We start from the raw sequence: 16,697 nt of genomic DNA, 5'->3' as shown, positions 1-16,697 counted from the left end.
AGATCCCCTCTGAACCGTCCCACCCCCGAATACCAAAGACTCCCGGACATACCTCCACGCCCTTCCCTGATCCCCTCCCAAGACCCTCAGCCCCCCAAAGCCCTCCCACTGCCCTCCCCTATGCCCCTCAGCCCCCCAAACCCCCTTCTTCACGCCCCCCCAGTGCCCTTCCCCAAGCCCCTCAGCCTCCTAACCCCCCTGAACGCCCTTCCCCAAGCCCCCCAACCCCTCTATACCCTTTCCTCAGCCGCCCCTGGTGCCCTTCTCCAAACCCCCCAAATCTCCCCCAACCTCCCCAAAGCCCTTCCCTCACCCCCCCAAATCCCACCCCCAAGCTCCCCACCCCCCTTATTCTTCCCCCACCCCAGGCAGGGGCGCAGCCGCCCTGGCTTCTCTCGCGCTTTATTTTAAAATAACATCCAGTGGTTCCGGAATTGGTAAAAATGGGGCTGTCGCCTGCTCTGCTCAGCCTCAGTGCCGCGGCTCCAACCTCCTCCTCCCACCCCCACTTGCGCTTTTTTAATATTTTTTTAATTGATTTTTTCTCTTATATTTTTTTAAATATTTTTTTTGGGTTTTTTATTTTTAAATTTTTATTTTTTTTTGTTTTTTTTTTTACCTTAAACCTTTTTGCAGCTTTTGACGAAGTTGCGGAAGCAGCTTTTAAAGATTGCCTCAAACACCCCCCCTGCGTCCCCCCAACTCTGTGCCGGCGTGGGGGGGTGAAAGGAGGAGGTAACGACCCTCTTCCCCCCCTCCTCACCAGCCCCAAGGGGTTCCAGAACCCCCTGGGATGGGGGGGCAGGAGGGTGGTCCCCCTCACCGTGCATTTGTGCGTTAAGAGAGCCCAGTCCCCCGCTCTGAGTGCCCCCTCCAAGCCTGGGTGGGGGGGGAGGAAACAGCCTTGGGGGTGGTGGGGGGAGTTGGGATGCACGGGGTGGGGGGCACGGTGTGTAATGCCCACTTGCTGCTTCGCCCTCCGAGGCTGCCCCAGGGGCCACCCCCGCCCCCAAAACCACAGAGATTGGGTTTAAAAATGCCTCCCCCTTGCCCCTGCATCATCAAATCTCAGCCCAGCAGAGCACAAACGGCCCCCCCCATCTAATATATACAATATAAGGTATAAATAGATAAATAACCTTCCCCCACCACCACCTCCCCGTGCTTGAGGGCAGCTACGCAGCCCTGGGGGCGGGTGGAGGGCCCTCCCCCAAGCCCCCCACCCCAGCACTGGGGAACAGGCCTGGCCCCTCCCATACCCACCTTGGCACTCACAGGGCTGGGACCTCCCAGGGCAAGGGTGGGGACAAGGATTGGGGTCCCCTCTGTGCTCCTCCCTCACTGGAGATGCCAGGATTTAGGGGGGACACATGAGACAAGCGTGCCCCCCCTCAGCAGGGATCCCAGGATTGAGGCGGGGTGTGTGGGTGTGTGTGGGTGTGTAAGGGTTGCTGTTCCTCCCTCCTCACTGGGGACCCCAAACCCAGGACAGGAGCAGGGAGGGGAGCAGGGTCTGCATCCCCTGAGGCCCAAGGGAGAGAGAGAACCCCGCCTCCAAGGGGGGGTCCGGGAAGGGCAGGGGCTCACATTTAAAAACACCAACAAAAAAAGAGAATCTAACACTTAAAATGAGGTAGGTTCGGGTGCAGAAGCTCCTTGTGTCTGCTAGGGAGGGAGTGGGGGCCCTCACCGCAGGCACCTCCTCCTGCGCCAAGGTGTGGGTGGGGGGGGCGCGTCTCTCATCCACACACAAAATAAAACAGAGATCCAAAAAAATGAGGGGAAAAAGAAGAAAAAAAAGAAAAAGGAACCGAATGAGCTCCGACCGCCGAGCGAGCGACGGGGCAGAGCCTGGATTGTCGAGCTCAAGGAGTCTGAGTTACCTTGGTAATTAGCGAGCAAAGGTGATTAAGTTTTGTTTGTTTTTTTTGTTTTTGTTTTGATTTTTTTGATTTTTTTGTGGGGTTTTTTTTTGTTTCTAAAAAGAAAGAATTCATTAATAAAGTCACATCCAGGCCGGTTCCCAACTCACTCCGGCTTCGCTGGGACCGCGCTGCTCCCATGCCCGTGCAGGGAGGGAGGCGGGCGGCAGGGGCGGGGGGGGGATGTCACTTAAGCACCCCCCTCCTTCCTTTCTTCTTCTTCCTCGCAGGACGAAGCAAAGAAAACCCTGAGTTGCCAGTCCGTCTGTCCGTCCGTCCGTCTCCCCGCCGAAGCATCCACGCGCTCCGGCCGCTGCCTGCCTGGCTGCCCTGGCAGCCCCATGGGCTCCGTATTTTTTTTTTTTTGGGGGGGAAGAGGGGATTTGTGTGTGTGTCCCCCTCCCAGCCCCTGCTCCCACCTAATTCATCCATTTCCGGCAGTTCCAGGCTCCGCAGTGGCACGGGATCTTGTGCTGGTCATCCTCAAAGTCAAACTGGTAATCGTAGGTAAGCTGGGGCGGGGGGTGGGCACAGAGAGTCACACATGACACCGGGAACCTTCTGGACCCCAACCCCCCACCCCCGCCAAAGCATCCCCTAAGCCTCCCACCCTCCCCAAAGCTCCCCCAGACTCCTCACAGCACCTTGCAACAATCCCCTAGACTCCCAAAGCTCCCTCCGACCCCTTGCAGGCCCCCACTCCCCCTGCAGCTCCCGCAAAGCTACCCTCCAGTGCCCCCAGCTTCCCCAAAATCCTCCCCCCAGCCCCACTCTAGACCCCATCCAGGTGCACCAAGCCATCCCAACTTCCACCCCAACCCCCCCAAAGCTCTCCCAGGAGCCCCTCCAGCCTCTTCTCAGGCACCCCCAGCCTCCTCACAGACACCCCCAGGCACCCCTCACCCCCTGCAACCCCCCAGGCTGCCCCCCAAGCCCCTCCAGTGCCCCCCAGCTTCCCCCTAGCTGTCCCACAAGCCCCTCCCTAACCTCCTCTCCCTTGGGGATGCGCCGGCTGGAGATGATGATTATCTTGTCCTCCTTGTCAAAGGTGACAACTTCAGCCACGCAGTTTGGGGCGCACGAGTGGTTGATGTACCTGAGAGGGGAGCACAGCGGGGGTCAGCAGGACAGATGGACACACACTGCTCCTCTTGGGGTAAACGGGGGACCCCAGTACCCCAAACCCCTCCCTCCCTGTGCTCACCTGGCTGGGCCCCCTGTCAGCGTGGCATCAATGACATGCTCATTGTTGATGCGGAACATGTAGATCCCGCGGTTCTGAGGGGGGGAAAAGGGCATCAGCAGCTATGCCAAGACCCCTAGTCCTGTCAGAGCCCCCCCAGTCCCATTAGAGCCCTCCAGGAGCCCCAAATCACAGCAGGAGCTCCCCATATACCTGTCAGAGCCCCCCAACATCCCCTAAGAGCCCCCAGGAATGCTCCTCCATCCAACTGGAGCCCCTCAGAACCCCCAGCATCCCACTGGAGCCCCCCAGGAGCTCCCCACATCTAACTGAAGCCCCTCAAAAGCTCCAACATCCCGTTGGAGCCCCCCAACATCCTAGAACCCCCAGCATCCTGTCACAGCCCCACCCTGCCACCCCGGAGCTCCCCACACCTCATCAGAGCCCCCAACAACCCAACTAGAAGCCTCAACATCCCAGAATACCCAGCATCACATCAGAGCCCCCCCAACATCACACTGGAGCCCCTCAGAACCCCCAACGTCCCACTGGAGCCCTCCAGATATGGTCAGAGCTCCACCTGCTCCTCATAGATCTTCTCGCGCCGGTTGGCCACCTCGTTGCGGATGATGGTACCGATGTACTCGATGACCATGGTGTGCTTCTCGATGTCCTTGGCTGCGTAGAGCCCCAGCCCCTGGATGCGGGACCGTGCCAGGTAGACGTTGTTTTTCCACTCCGTCTTGAGGCGCCGGTACTGGGAGGACTTGGAATGCACGAACTGTTTGCTGTAAGGCGTGTTGGTCTCGCCTGTGAAGGTGCTCTGGTACGCTTTGGACATGCTTGTGCTGTTCAGCGTGTGTGGCCTGTGGGGCAAGAGGGGCTCAGAGCCGAGGAATCCATAGAATTGTTAGGTTGGGAAAGACCTTTAAGATCACTGAGTCTAACCATCCCTGTTCACCATTGAGCCATCCCTGAGGACATAGTCCAACTGGCTTTTGAACCTCTCCAGTGATGATGGCTCCACTACTGCCCTGGGCAATCTCTGCCATCATCCAAGAACACTTTCCATGAAGGAATTCTTTCCAATATCCAATCTAACCCTCTTCTGGAGCAATTTGAGGCTATTTCTTCTCATCCCGTTACTTGGGAGAAGCCAGCAGCACCCACCTCCCCGTCACCTTTTTGTTGACAAGTTTGTTGACATCTGTCCTCAGCCTTCTCTTCACCAAACCCCCCTGGTCCCTTAGCCTCTCTCACAACCCCTGTTCTCCAGCCCCTTCCCCAGCTCCATTCCCTCCTTTGGACACGCTCCAGCCCCTCAAGGTCTCTTTTGAAGCAAGGGACCCAAAACTGAACCCGCAATTCCAGGTGCAGCCAAATCCAGGGAGACAAACCTGTCCCTGCTCCTGCTGGCCACCTTATGGCTGATCCAAGCCAGGATGCTGGTGGCCTTCTTGGCCACCTGGGCCACTGCTGGCTCGTGTTCAGCCGCTGATGACCAGTGCTCCCAGGGTAAATGATTCCCATTGATTACAACTCTCCTGGTGGACCCCAGCGCTGCTTACCGCTTATAGTGGGTGAGGATCTTGGGCTCGGAGCGGGCGCAGCCAGTGGGGTTGATCATCAGCGGCAGCTCCATCAGCGGATGGCGGCCATAGCGGAACAGGTAGTTCTGGCAGCTCTCAACACCAGGGAGCTGCCAAGGAGGAAGCAGAAGGGCCGTGGGTCCCACAGCTGCTCCTAGCCCCACTCCCAGGGTAGAGAGAACTTCCCCGTGTCCAGGACCTACCGACTCAGCGATGCGCAGCACTGCGTGCACCGTGAGGCCAAAGAGCTCCTCGCCCTTCAGGTACTCAGGGAAGAGGCGCAGCATGTCAGCTTCCTTCCTCATCATTGCCACCGGCTCGATGATCCGGTTCCAGACGGCTGCCGAGGGAATGGAGGGATGGAGCCGGGGACCTCAGCGAGGAACCCCAAAGCCTGGGCCAACCTGGGACCTCCCAGCACCCTGTCCTCCCTGTTTTAGGGTGGCTTGGCCATTGGCAGAGCAAGGTATGGAGGGAAGAAGGCAGGGGACGACAGAGGGAGGCAGGGGACGACAGAGGGAGGCAGGGGACGACAGAGGGAGGCAGCAGCCTAGCGCCCACAGCTCCTGATCCCGCTTCACCTTGTGGTGAGGAGTCAGAGAAGATGAGATCCTCCAGGCCCTGCTCGATGACTTGAATGACGAACTCGGGGCGGCCATTGTTCTCGCAGATGGTGCAGCGGTAGCAGCAGCGGCGGTTGTTGGTCCTCAGGCTCCAGTAGATGCGTGTGGCCTCGTAGCCCACCGGGTAGAGGGCTGTGACACTGTGGAAGTCGGCCATCTGGTGCGGCAAGAGCTGCCCGATGGCGTGGAAGACCAAGCCGCCAACGCGGAACATGTGGAGCCGCTCGCCACGCTGGATGATGCTGGCAATCTGCTTCACCTCATCCCGTTCGATGTAGACGCGTCGGAAGACGGTGAAGCTGCTCAGCTCCTGTTCACAGGGGCCCTTCAGCTTGTGCAAGGGGCACAGCATGGTCTTGTCCTTGAAGAACATGCACTTGGCGCGGATGGCGCAGGCGAAGTGGTAGACACTGGGACAACGGATGCGGTTGCAGCTGTTGGTAGCCCCAGTTTTCTGGCATAGGGAGCATTTGGTGAGCAGCCCGCGGTGCAGGGCCACCTCCACGTTGATCAGGGCCCCTCCCTGTGTCTCGTACACCTCCGTGGACCATAGGGCGCAGTTCAGGTGGACCCAAAGGTCAAGGTCGAGGTTGAGCAAGCGGGCTGGCCCATCCGTAGCGCCATCGCCCTCCTCATGGCAGAAGCAGCACTTGCGCAGGTCCCGTGGGACCTTTTCGGGGCGCAGGGTGGTGCCCAGTTTATCGATGAACTCCGCGATCTCTTTGTCACCATCCCGCTTAGCCCCCCCTTTCTGGATGGTGACAAGGAAGCGCAACCGTTTCCACCGCACTCCCTTCCACTTCTTCAGCCGGGGTCGTGCTTCATCCCCATCCTCCGGCGGCCGTGAGCGCGGTTTGAAGCGGGGCGGCGAGTGGGGGGCTGTGGCCCCTTCCTCCTGGGGGGCTGGCGAGGGGGCTGGCGGCAGAGGTGATGGAGGGGCCGGGGCTGCCTCGGGAGCTGCCTCAGGATCAGGGACCCTGGCAGCCTCGGCAGGGCTTGACGGGGAGGGGACGGAGGGGGACAGCGGAGGCGAGGGCTCCTGGGGCAGCATAGAGAGCTGCCGCACGTCCAGGTTAGAGACGTTGTTGACGTAGCAGTGATGCAGGGGCTTCTCAGGTGCAGGGCTCTCCTGCGCCACGGGGAGGGGGACACGGGTCAGAGCAACCCAGGATGTAGACCCCCAACCTCCCTGCGCATCACGGTAAGGTGTCCTTGCCCCTGCAGGGACCCCGCAGCCCCATAAGGGCCCCCTCAACCCCTTCCAAGCAGTCCTAGGAGACTCAGCACCTCTCCAGGCGAGGACCTGGCCCTTCAGGGCTCCCTGTCCCACCCTGCAGTTGTAAGGGGGGCCCTACGGGGAGCCCCCCTAGTCTGCTTGGTCCCAAAGGGTTCCTCCTGCACCCCCACAGCCTCACAGGCACCCCAATATCTCCCATCCCACAGGGTTGCAGCCCCCAGGGCCCCCAGTGCCACACTGACCTGTCGGAGCAGTGTCAGGAGGTCCAGCTCGCCCTTGAGGCTGTAGCCAGGCAGCACCGCGTCGAACTGTTTCAGCCACTCCGAGCTGCCGTCTGGCACCTTCCCGGCGAGGGCCACCTTCTCCTTGCCCCCAAGCATCCCTGCAAGAGACGGAGGCAGCCTGACACAGGGCACCCGGTGTGGGGACACAGGGGAACCCAGGGGGACACAGAAGAACCCGGCTTAGAGACATAGGGGAACCCACGGGGACACAGGAAATCCCAGTGCAGGGATCCCAGGGAGCCCATAGAGGATCCTGGTGCAGGGGCATGGGGGTTCTTGGCTTAGGGAGTAGCCATGGGGACAGGGGGAACCTGGTAAAGGGACACGCGGGAGCCCATAGGGAACCTGGCAAAAAGGGACACGGGGGATCCCACGGGGACAAGACAGGTGCTCACCAGCCATTTCCATCTCCACTTTCTTGGCCTCGACCACGGCTGCTCGCACGGGCCCGTCCGGGAACAGCACCTCGTAGGAGCTGGGGATCTTCACGCTCAGCAACTCGGCCATAGCCACCATCACCCCATTGAGATTCTGGGAGAGGGGAGCATGAGGGGAGTACAGAACCACAGATGCCACCATGTAGGGTCACCAGCCAAGACCCTCAAGGATCTCACTGCCCCCTGGCCCCTTGCTCACCTTGGCAGCTGCCGCGGACACCGTCAGCATCACGGAGACCTCACCGCTCCTGCTCTTCTCCCACGGGGTGCCTAGGCTGGCTGTCCCCACCTTCCCGGGGGGTGCCCCAAAAGGCTCCACAGCCTCAAAGGGCTTCGCATCGGGGAACACTGGAGTGGGGAGAGGGGGATCAGTGCCATGCAGCACCAGCCCTGCTGACAATCATCCATGTGCCCTTTCCCACTGGAAATCCACCATGCAGGATGGAGACAGGGGTGCAGGGACAGAGAACCCAGTGTCAGTAGGAAATGGCAGGTAGGCTTCAAGGAGAGAATTGCCCCACGCATGGGGGTGCACACTCCACAGCCCCCTTCCCCACAGCCTGCATGCTCCCCAAGACCCCTTCACATACCCAGGGAACTCTTCCTGCCCCATCTGTATCCTGCACAGACCCATTAATGACCCTAGGGATCCCTCCCAAGTCTCTACACCCCACAAACTCCCTTCATCCGGGACCCATGTGCCCTACAGACTCCTTTTGTGCCCAATCCACACACCCCACAGCCCCTCTTGTGCACTGCTCCATAAACCCCTTGATCTCAATCCCACCTGGGATGTTGGCCCGCGGGATGATGGGGATGATGGGGGACAGCCCGCGCTCCTCCAGCTCTGGTCTGGCCTCGCTGAGCAGCGGGAAGCGGAGCAGCTCCTCGCCCAGGACGCTCTCGGGGGATGAAGCGGGGACGATGCTGTCGGGGGAGTCGCTGTCATCATCGCTCTCCATCCTGCAGGGAAGAAGCTGTCAGGGGCTGGGGTCACCCGTGGAAGACTTGGGGTCACAGAGGGGAAGTTGGTGTCACCCAAGAAGGCCTAATGTCACCCAAGGGGGGGTCACAGCAGCTGAGGGCTCACCTGACATCCTCAGTCTGGTTGTGGGGAGGAGTGGGCAGAGCTGCCAGCAGGTCCAGGCTCTTCACCTCCACAGCTGAGGTGTCTGAGTGAGAACAGAATGGGTGTCACAGGGTGGGGAGAGGGATTCTGTCACCTCAAAGTGGCTCTGGACCACCCCGATGCCAGCCCCGCTCACCTTTCTGGCCATGGGGTTCACGGTCAGCGTCCTTATGCTGCTCTCCCAGCTCCTCGGAGGCTGTGACACCGTTCACCATCTTCTGCTGCACGGAGGGGGGCGGCGTGGGGGGCAGCGAAGACGGTGGTGTGGGGGGGTTGCTGAGGTTGTTCTGGGTGGGGTGTGGAGAAGAAAATGAGGTAAGCACATGAGGTGGCCTGAGATACCCAGATGGGGTAGAGGGTGAGGGGATACCTCTGCCTAACCTTAGTGAGCAGCTGGGAGTAGTAGTCAGGCACACTGTCGAGCACGGCGCTGCCGAAGGTGCCGCGCAGCTGGCTCTTGCCATTGATGGGGCTGCTGCCGAACGGCGCGAAGAGGCTGAAGTTGGCTGTGATGGTCGGCTCCGTCAACGGCAGCAGCGACAGCTCCTGCAGGCAGAGAGCGGTGAGGAGGGGATAGGGGCAACACACAGCCCCCTCGCCGTGCCCACAGCCATACCTGTTTCAGCTGCCTCATGAGGGCTTCACTGGGATGCAGCCCCTCATCCTTCCGCAACTTCTTGCGGGATGCTGGCACCCGCTCGCTGCCCTTCTGCACCCGCTTGGGCTTGGTGGCCGCCGGCTTCCTGGCGACGGAAGGGTCCTAGGGAGGGAGAGGGAAGTGGGAGCCGTGCTGAGCGCAGCCGTGTCCTATCCCATCCACCCCATCTCGCCCGCTCTCCTCCCGGCCCAGTACCATTGGCTGTGGCTGCAGCTCTATCCCAGCGCCCCGGTTCTCTGTGTGTCCGTTGAGTTCGCCTGGGCTCTGCGCCGAGAGCTGCACGTTCTTAGCCCGCAGCAGCTTCTGCAACAGGAGGTGACCGGCCTCAGCGCGGCTGCCCGGTGCCAGACAGTTGGCTTGGCCCACACTGGGGTCCCCGTTGGCCTCCAGCTTCGCCACTGCCTCATCTGTGTCTACCTCACACTGCGCAACCACCGCCTCCTCCTTTGGCTCCTGCTTCACCAGCAGCTGGGGGGTCTCACTGGCCGTGGAGGCCCCCTCTGGCACAGCCCCATTGATGTGGGGCTCACCAGGGCCAGCTGGCTCTGCGCCAGGTACCTCGGGGTCCCAGGAGCCGTGTGCCAATTCAGGGAGGGTGCTGCTCGGCGTAGGCGTCAATTCCTGCTCCGCTGGTGTTGAAGGGCTGGGGGCCTTGGCTGGGACCCCTGGTGATGTCTTCTTTGGCTCTTGGGGGCTCTGCTCAGGGCTGGCACAGCCCAGGGGTGAGGAGGCTGGTGGTGTGGGGAGCTGGACAAGACTGGGCTGGGGGCCACGAGCACCCAGGGCTGCCTGCACCGCCTCGGCAAACGGCTGCTGGGTTGGCTGCGCCGGCAGTGCTCGCCCTGGCTCTGTGGCAAAGCCAGGCTGTGCCTCAGCCAAGGCACCCAGTCGTGCCTGGAAATGGGGCCCCAGCGGGCGAGGCAGCTGGCGTGTGGTGGGGGCCAAGGAGCTGGGGTCCGGGGCCTGCCCGGGGAAGTGTCCGGGGGACCGGAGCACCTGGTTCTGCTGGAGCAGGCTCTGCTGGTGCCGCTGCACCAGGAGTGCCTGAAGCTGCTGCTGCTGCTGCAGTGTCAGGTGCCTCAGCTGCGGGTTCTTGGCCAGGACGCCCTGGAGCTGCGCCCGAATCTGGCCCATCACCGGCCCTGGCACTTGCCCCAGGAGGTTTGGGGGCAGGGCAGCTGCAGCTGTACCTGCTGACAGCCCTGCTTTGTGCTGCCCAGGGCTCTGGAGCCGCGGGGGCTGCGGCTGCCCCTGCAGTGAGCCCGACAGCCCCTTAACCGGCTGCTCCAGCGGTCGCTGCACCTGTGGCAACACCAAACCTTGCGTATGACCCATCCCACAGCCCAGTGGCAGCTCCACCAGCTCGGGGTGCACAGTGCTGGGGCTCTGCAGTGGCGTGGTGAGCAGGGAGCCTGGCTGCACTGGGGCTGTCCGCAGTGCTGGCTGCGAGCCCAGGTTGCCAGGCTGCGGGGAGGCCAAGAGGAGCTGCTGGCTCTGTCCCACTTCAGCCTGGTGCTTGGGGGCAGGGGGCTCCAGGCCCCCCAGCCCAGCAGGGTTGAGGGCTCCCTGCACCTCCTGGGGGACCCCGGGCAGCTGCGTTGTGCTCTCGCTGCTCTCGGTGGGCAGGGTGCTGCCATCTGTGCCTCCTGGCTGGTCCTTGGCAGCCAGGACCGCCGGAGCCGCCTGCATTCCCTGACTCAGATGCAGCACAGAGGGGGCCTGGCCCCCCGCCCCATGCTGCGGAAAGTGCTGGATCGGGGGCTGCCCCTGGCCCAGCCCCAGGAGGTTGGACTGCGCGGCCGCAGAGTTCTGCTGCTGCGGGGCCAGCAGTGCCCGCGATTGTCCTCCTGCGTGTTGGGACAACACGAGGCGGTGGCCCAGCATCCCCGGAGTCTGTGGTGCCAGCTGGGGGGACCCCAGCACTCGCTGCTGTTGGGGGGCCAGGAGGACCTGGCGCTGGGGCTGGCCCAGCCCTGCCTGGTGCTGCAGCCCCACAGTCTGCGTGTGGCCCAGTAATCCTGGCTGTTGCTGTGGTGAGAGCTGCTGCACCAGCAGGCTCTGCTGACTGCCCGGCAACCCTGGCTGCTTCGGCATCATCGGCTGCCCCACCGCGCCCAGCTGCTGTTGCCCCAGCATAGGGGCTGGCTGCAGCGAGCCTTGGCCCACGATGCCGGGCTGCTGCATAGCTGTTTGTCCCATGACGCCAGGCTGCTGCACGGATGTCTGTGCCATCATCCCCGGCTGCTGCACGGATGTCTGTGCCATCAGGCCCGGCTGCTGCACGGATGTCTGTGCCATCAGGCCCGGCTGCTGCATCGATGTCTGTGCCACGACGCCCGGCTGCTGCAGCGGTGTCTGTGCCATGATGCCTTGCGGCTGCATCGTGGTCTGACCCATTGCACCCGACTGCTGCATCGACACCTGACCCATCGCACCTGGCTGCTGCATGGATGCCTGTGCCATGACACCCTGTTGTTGCATCGATGCTTGTGCCATGACACCCGACTGCTGCATGGATGCCTGTCCCATCAAGCCTGACTGCTGCATCACGGTCTGTCCCATGACACCTGATTGCTGCATCGACGCCTGTGCCATCATGCCTGGTTGCTGCATGGACACCTGGCCCATCACACCTGACTGCTGCATGGACGCCTGGCCCATCACACCTGACTGCTGCATGGACGCCTGGCCCATCATGCCTGGCTGTTGCTGCAGTGACACTTGTCCCAGCATGCTCTGCTGCTGCAGTTTCTGAGCCAGCTGCATCCTCTGAAGCTGCCTCTCCTGCATCAGGCGGCTGTCGGTGGCCAGCCCGCGGAGCGTGGAGTTCCCAGCAAAGAAGGCGTTGGAGGTGCTGGGCCCCGGCACGTTACCCACCGCTTGCTGGCCCATGAAGGACAGGCTTTGCTGCATGGCCATGGACATGCTGCCCTGCGGCAGCCGCAGACCCCCAGCCTGCCCTGGCTGCTGGCCGAGGCCTTGCGTGCCCGCCACAGTGCCAGCCGGCTGCTGGACGCCGTGCGCTGAGAGCAACTGCCCGGGGAGCTTGGACATGAGGCGGGGGCTCTGCGAGGGGCTCAGGGCCATGACTGCTGAGGCCTGGTGCTGGTGCTGCTGCTGCTTATTGCGGTACTCGGCCATGAGATTGGTGTGCTCCTTCTGCTGCTTTCGGACCTGCCGGGAATGGGATGCCATCAGCGCCAGAGATGGCACAGCACGCACACCTCGGATGGCATGGCATTAGTGCCAGGTATGCCACAGCCTGAGCACTGGGGACATGGCATTTGCAGCAAAGATGGGGATGGATGCATGCAGGGTCCTACCTGGTCCAGCTGCTTCTGGATTTTGCTCTGCTGCTCTGTCACCAGCTTCAGCTTCTCAGCATCGGCCTCTGGGAATTCCCGGCCAGCTTTCTTGGCGGTGCGTTGCTTGGCACAGAGGGCTTTGCGAGACTTGCGATGCGCCCCGATCTGCTCCTCCAGCACCTTCAGCTGCATCTGCAGGAGCTGCTGCGTGTGGAAGAGCCACTCCTCGTACTGCCTCTGGTCGGCCTCATCTATGGGAGCATGGAGAGGATTCCAATCAGCAGGGAGCCCGGCTCGAGAGTGAGCCTGGCCACGGCCCTGCTCAGCCCAGCCGGCGTGGGCGGGATGAGACCCGGCCAGCGCATCCCTGGCTCCCCCTCGGCACTCACTGATGACACCCTGTGCGAAGGTGGGTGGGTTGGGGCGAGCCTGGGTCGGGTCGGTGCTGCTTCGCTCCTGGAAGAGAGGGGAGTGCTGGGGACATGCGCTGCACCATGCCCCCTTCCCAGTGCCCCGCTGCCCCCTCTCCACATCCCCCAGACAACCATGATGACAAGGGCCAGAGTAGCTCCTGCCTGGCAGGGCCCCGAGCACCAACCCAGGCAGCCCCAAGGGGACCCTGTCCCCTTGAGCCCCCCACTCACCTGCCCGCTCCCCACCAACAAGTGATTCTGCATCTCAGAGACGCCTGGGCCCCCCGAGAGCCGCTGGGCCAGGAGGGAAACCTGTTGCCTTTTGGGAGAACACACAGAGACGAGGGATGAGCTGGGGCCACCATGTTTTGCACGCCTCAGCCATGTCCTGCCTACCCCAACCGTGTCCTGCCCGTCCCTGCTGCACCCTCTTACCTGTTCATGCCTGGGGCCACCCCGATGCTGCCCTGAGCCATTACTTTCTTGATGCCCTTCAGTGCCACCATCTTGGCCTTGGCAATGGGGTCCATGATGTCTTCGGCTGCAAACTTGTCTAGGTCTGCCAAGAAAGAGTGCGCGAACGATGCCATAGGGAGCTCATTCTACACCCACCACCCAAAAGGGTCCCACACCCTCCAAAACCACCGCCTGCAGCCCCTACCTGTGTCTGGGAAGAAGCTGTTGGCCAACTGCTGCTGCATGACAAGCTGGGGCGGCTTCAGGCCCATGGTGGGCGGCTGTACACTGGTCATTGGCTTCTGCGCTAGGACCTGCTGCTGGCTCTGCTGCGGCTGCGCCAGGGCCACCTGGACGCCATGGGGAGCTGCCAGCACGTGGGGCTGCCCGGGGGCCATGCCACCCATGTGTGGGGCCAGTGCCGCGCCCTGCTGGGGCGCACCCAGCCGGGCTGGCTGTGGTGGCATCAAGGGTGGCCTGGCCACTAGTCCCAGTTGCAGCTGGGGCTGTGGGGCGCCCAGGCTGGGGGGCTGCCCCTCAGCGGGCTGCCCAGGCACTGCTGTGTGCAGCATGGGGTGCGCTGGGGCTGGGAGGTGGGGGGTGCCCCGGGGGAGGTGAGCTGACATCTGCTGTTTCTTCTGGAGCTCCTTCTTCTCATGCTCCAGGAGGTCCTCGATGAGCAGGGGCAACTCACTGGCCACCAACGAGCTCTCCATCTTGTCTAGATCATCAGCTGGTGACTGCCGAGCACTGCCCAGGCCCAGGGCTCCACCATCCAGCTCAAACTTCTCCAGCAAGGGGCTGCTCTGGTTGCCTAGCTGGGTAGGGGCCAGCCCACGGCTGGGGCCAACATAGGGATCCTTCTCTGGAACAGGGACACTGGCATGGCTGTTGTTAGCAAAGTGAGTCAAGCCGAGGCGAGCTGGGCCAGCCCCAGGACTCGGGAGGGTCTGGCTGGATTTGAGGCTCAGCCCCAGTGAGGCAGAGATCTTATCCGTGCCCTGCAGAGTCTCTGACTTGACAGGGCCCGACAGGCGCTCGGGGCCACTGGTGGTGAACTGGCAGGGTGAAGTCTTCAGGCAGCCGTCCTCCAGCTTGGGCTTGACTTCAGTGGGCAGCAAGCCTGCCTGCGCCTCTGTGCCCTGCGCCTTGAAAGATGGGTCAGGTGTCAACGCAGCATCCGTCGGACAGGGAGTGGGTCCCAAGCCCACCCCAGGCACCACCCCTTCCTTGGGCACCTCCTGATCCGCTGTGGATGGGACTGCGTCTTTGCTGTCCTCAGGGTTGGGGAGCTTCAAGCTAGGCACTGGCGGCTCTGTCTTGAGCTGGGCTTCGCGCTCAGCTTTCTCGTTGGCAGACTCAACCAGGCGGAGGTGTTCATTGAAGATGTCCTTCTTGTCACCAGTGTCCAGCTCAGGGTCAGTGTAGGCCAGCAGGTCGAATTCATCGCCATTCAGCAGGTCATCGAGGTGGGGATCCGCAGTCTCTAGGCTGTCCAAGTTGTCTAAGTCATCGTCCCCTTTGGCCACATCCGGATCCAGGCTCAGGTTGGCCAAATCATCATCGTCTTCCAGATCCTTGTGGGAGCCGAAGTCATCATCCAAATCTGGCTCCACAGGCACCTCACAAGGCAGACGCGCCCCTTCCAGGCTCAGATGGCTTTTCCCTGCCGCAGGATCCAGCACAGAGCCATCCTTGGCTCCCTCAGGGCGGAGAGTGGAGCTGGAGGACAGCGGACGTGGGGAAACGTGCGGCAACTCCAAGCTAGGGGCTGGCAGTGGCGGCGGGGCGGCCACTTTGGCGTGCGGCTGTTGGTGGCTGTGGCTCATCTCTGTGCCCTGTGGTGAGGTGGGAGGCACTGGCATCTTCTGCGGCTGCACCGCTGCAGCAGGGAGCGCCTGCATGGGCACAACCGGAGCACAGAGAGCCTGGGGAGTGCCCTCCTCTCCGGGCAGAAAGAAGCGAGGCCGTGGAGCTTGGGGGGCAAAGGGGGAGCCCATGACGCCTCCTGGTCCTTTCTGCATGTTGTGCCGCAGCTCGATGAAGGGGGCACCCATTGTGGCGGGTGAGGCAGGCACCGGTTCGGCGGGCAGTGGCAGGCGTGTGCCCAGGTTGCCCATGGAGGGGCTGGTGGCCGGCGGGGCAAAGCGAGAGGTGACTGGGAGCCGCAGGGCTGCGGCCACCGCCTGCTGCTGCTGCTGCTGCTGCTGCCAAAGGTGCTGCTGCTGTGAGGATGGTGTCGGGAAGGCCCCGCGAGGGTAGAAGGCCTGGGGGGGGCCCACCGCTGTCCTGCAAAACACCGTGGTGTTTGGACCAGATTGGTGCTGCCACAGCCACAACACATGATCACAGAATCATAGAATAGTCTGGGTTGGAAGGGACCTTAAAGATCATCCAGTTCTAACTCCCTGCCATGGGCAGGGACACCTCCCACTAGATCAGGCTGCCTAAGCGCCATCCAACCTGGCCTTGAACACCTCCAGGGATGGGGCAGCCACAACTTTCCTGGGCAACCTGGGCCAGGGCCTCACAGCTCTCACGGTGAAGAAGTTCTTCCTAATGTCTAGTCTAAATCTGCTCCTCTCCAGTTTATACCCATTGCCCCTTGCATCCTATCACTCCAAACCTTTGTGAACAGCCCCTCCCTCTCCAGCTTTCTCGGAGCCCCTTCAGGTACTGGAAGCTGCCCCAAGATCCCCTTGGAGCCTTCTCTTCTCCAGGCTGAACAAGCCCAACTGTCTCAGCCTGTCCTCATATGGGAGGTGCTCCAGCCCTCGGATCATCTTTGTAGCCTCCTCTGGACCCGTTTCAGCAGCTACATCTTCTTATGTTGAGGATTCCAGAACGAGACAATACTCCAGGTGAAGTCTCACAAGAGAGGAACAGAGGGGCAGAATCACCTCCCTCGCCCTGCTGGCCACACTTATTTTGATGCAACCCAGGACATGGTAGGTTTCAAGCCTCTCATCGATCAGCACCCCAAGTCCTTCTCTGCAGGGCAGCTCTCAATCATGTCATCCCCCATCCTGTACTGAAATCAGGGATTGCCCTGACCCAGGTGTAGGACCCTGTACTTGGCCTTGTTGAACCTCACGAGGTTCTCACTAAACCTATGCCCTCGGACCACGCTGGGCAACAAGCAAACCCACAGCCACCCTGTCCCTCTTGGGTGATCCTGGGGAAGAGCCCCATCAGAGCACACCCCCTGTTGTTACCCAAGAGCTGCAGAGAGCCCACTGCCCCGTCTACAGGTGCTCACCTCCCGTTGATGTCCAGGGCAGATGGCGTGGCTGCCGGCAGAGGCCGGGAAAGCCGCTCATCCTGTGCGAATGCTGCCTGAACCATGACAGAGCCCGGCAGCTTTCCAGTGCCGGCTGCCGTGGCCAGCGTCCCAAGAAGACCCTTGTCCTGGAAGAGAAGAACATGTCACAACCCTTCCATCCACCCCAGCCTCCCAGCAA

At 62.0% G+C, this 16,697-nt stretch overlaps 1 protein-coding gene across 1 annotated transcript in view; it reads right to left on the bottom strand.

Annotated features, from left to right (window-relative positions):
* Positions 1-386: 386 nt before the first annotated feature.
* The window catches only part of KMT2D (lysine methyltransferase 2D), a 32,660-nt gene continuing 16,349 nt past the window's right edge, over positions 387-16,697 (bottom strand). The window contains exons 34-55 of the mRNA XM_069879520.1: positions 16,496-16,644; positions 13,442-15,525; positions 13,216-13,339; positions 13,012-13,099; positions 12,757-12,823; positions 12,386-12,618; positions 9,258-12,236; positions 9,021-9,164; positions 8,786-8,950; positions 8,541-8,691; positions 8,366-8,447; positions 8,063-8,238; positions 7,475-7,623; positions 7,234-7,369; positions 6,797-6,936; positions 5,276-6,446; positions 4,898-5,034; positions 4,674-4,804; positions 3,686-3,971; positions 3,127-3,200; positions 2,910-3,018; positions 387-2,434 (exon numbers count right to left, since the gene is read on the bottom strand). Coding sequence (XP_069735621.1) covers positions 2,342-2,434; positions 2,910-3,018; positions 3,127-3,200; positions 3,686-3,971; positions 4,674-4,804; positions 4,898-5,034; positions 5,276-6,446; positions 6,797-6,936; positions 7,234-7,369; positions 7,475-7,623; positions 8,063-8,238; positions 8,366-8,447; positions 8,541-8,691; positions 8,786-8,950; positions 9,021-9,164; positions 9,258-12,236; positions 12,386-12,618; positions 12,757-12,823; positions 13,012-13,099; positions 13,216-13,339; positions 13,442-15,525; positions 16,496-16,644 — 8,868 coding nt within the window. The 3' untranslated portion in view covers positions 387-2,341. The remainder of the gene's footprint in view (positions 2,435-2,909; positions 3,019-3,126; positions 3,201-3,685; positions 3,972-4,673; positions 4,805-4,897; positions 5,035-5,275; positions 6,447-6,796; positions 6,937-7,233; positions 7,370-7,474; positions 7,624-8,062; positions 8,239-8,365; positions 8,448-8,540; positions 8,692-8,785; positions 8,951-9,020; positions 9,165-9,257; positions 12,237-12,385; positions 12,619-12,756; positions 12,824-13,011; positions 13,100-13,215; positions 13,340-13,441; positions 15,526-16,495; positions 16,645-16,697) is intronic.

This window comes from Phaenicophaeus curvirostris, chromosome 38 (assembly GCF_032191515.1).
Source record: "Phaenicophaeus curvirostris isolate KB17595 chromosome 38, BPBGC_Pcur_1.0, whole genome shotgun sequence".
Taxonomy (NCBI): domain Eukaryota; kingdom Metazoa; phylum Chordata; class Aves; order Cuculiformes; family Cuculidae; genus Phaenicophaeus; species Phaenicophaeus curvirostris.
The sequence above is the reverse complement of the archived record's forward strand: the minus strand, read 5'-3'. Positions and strand labels throughout refer to the sequence as shown.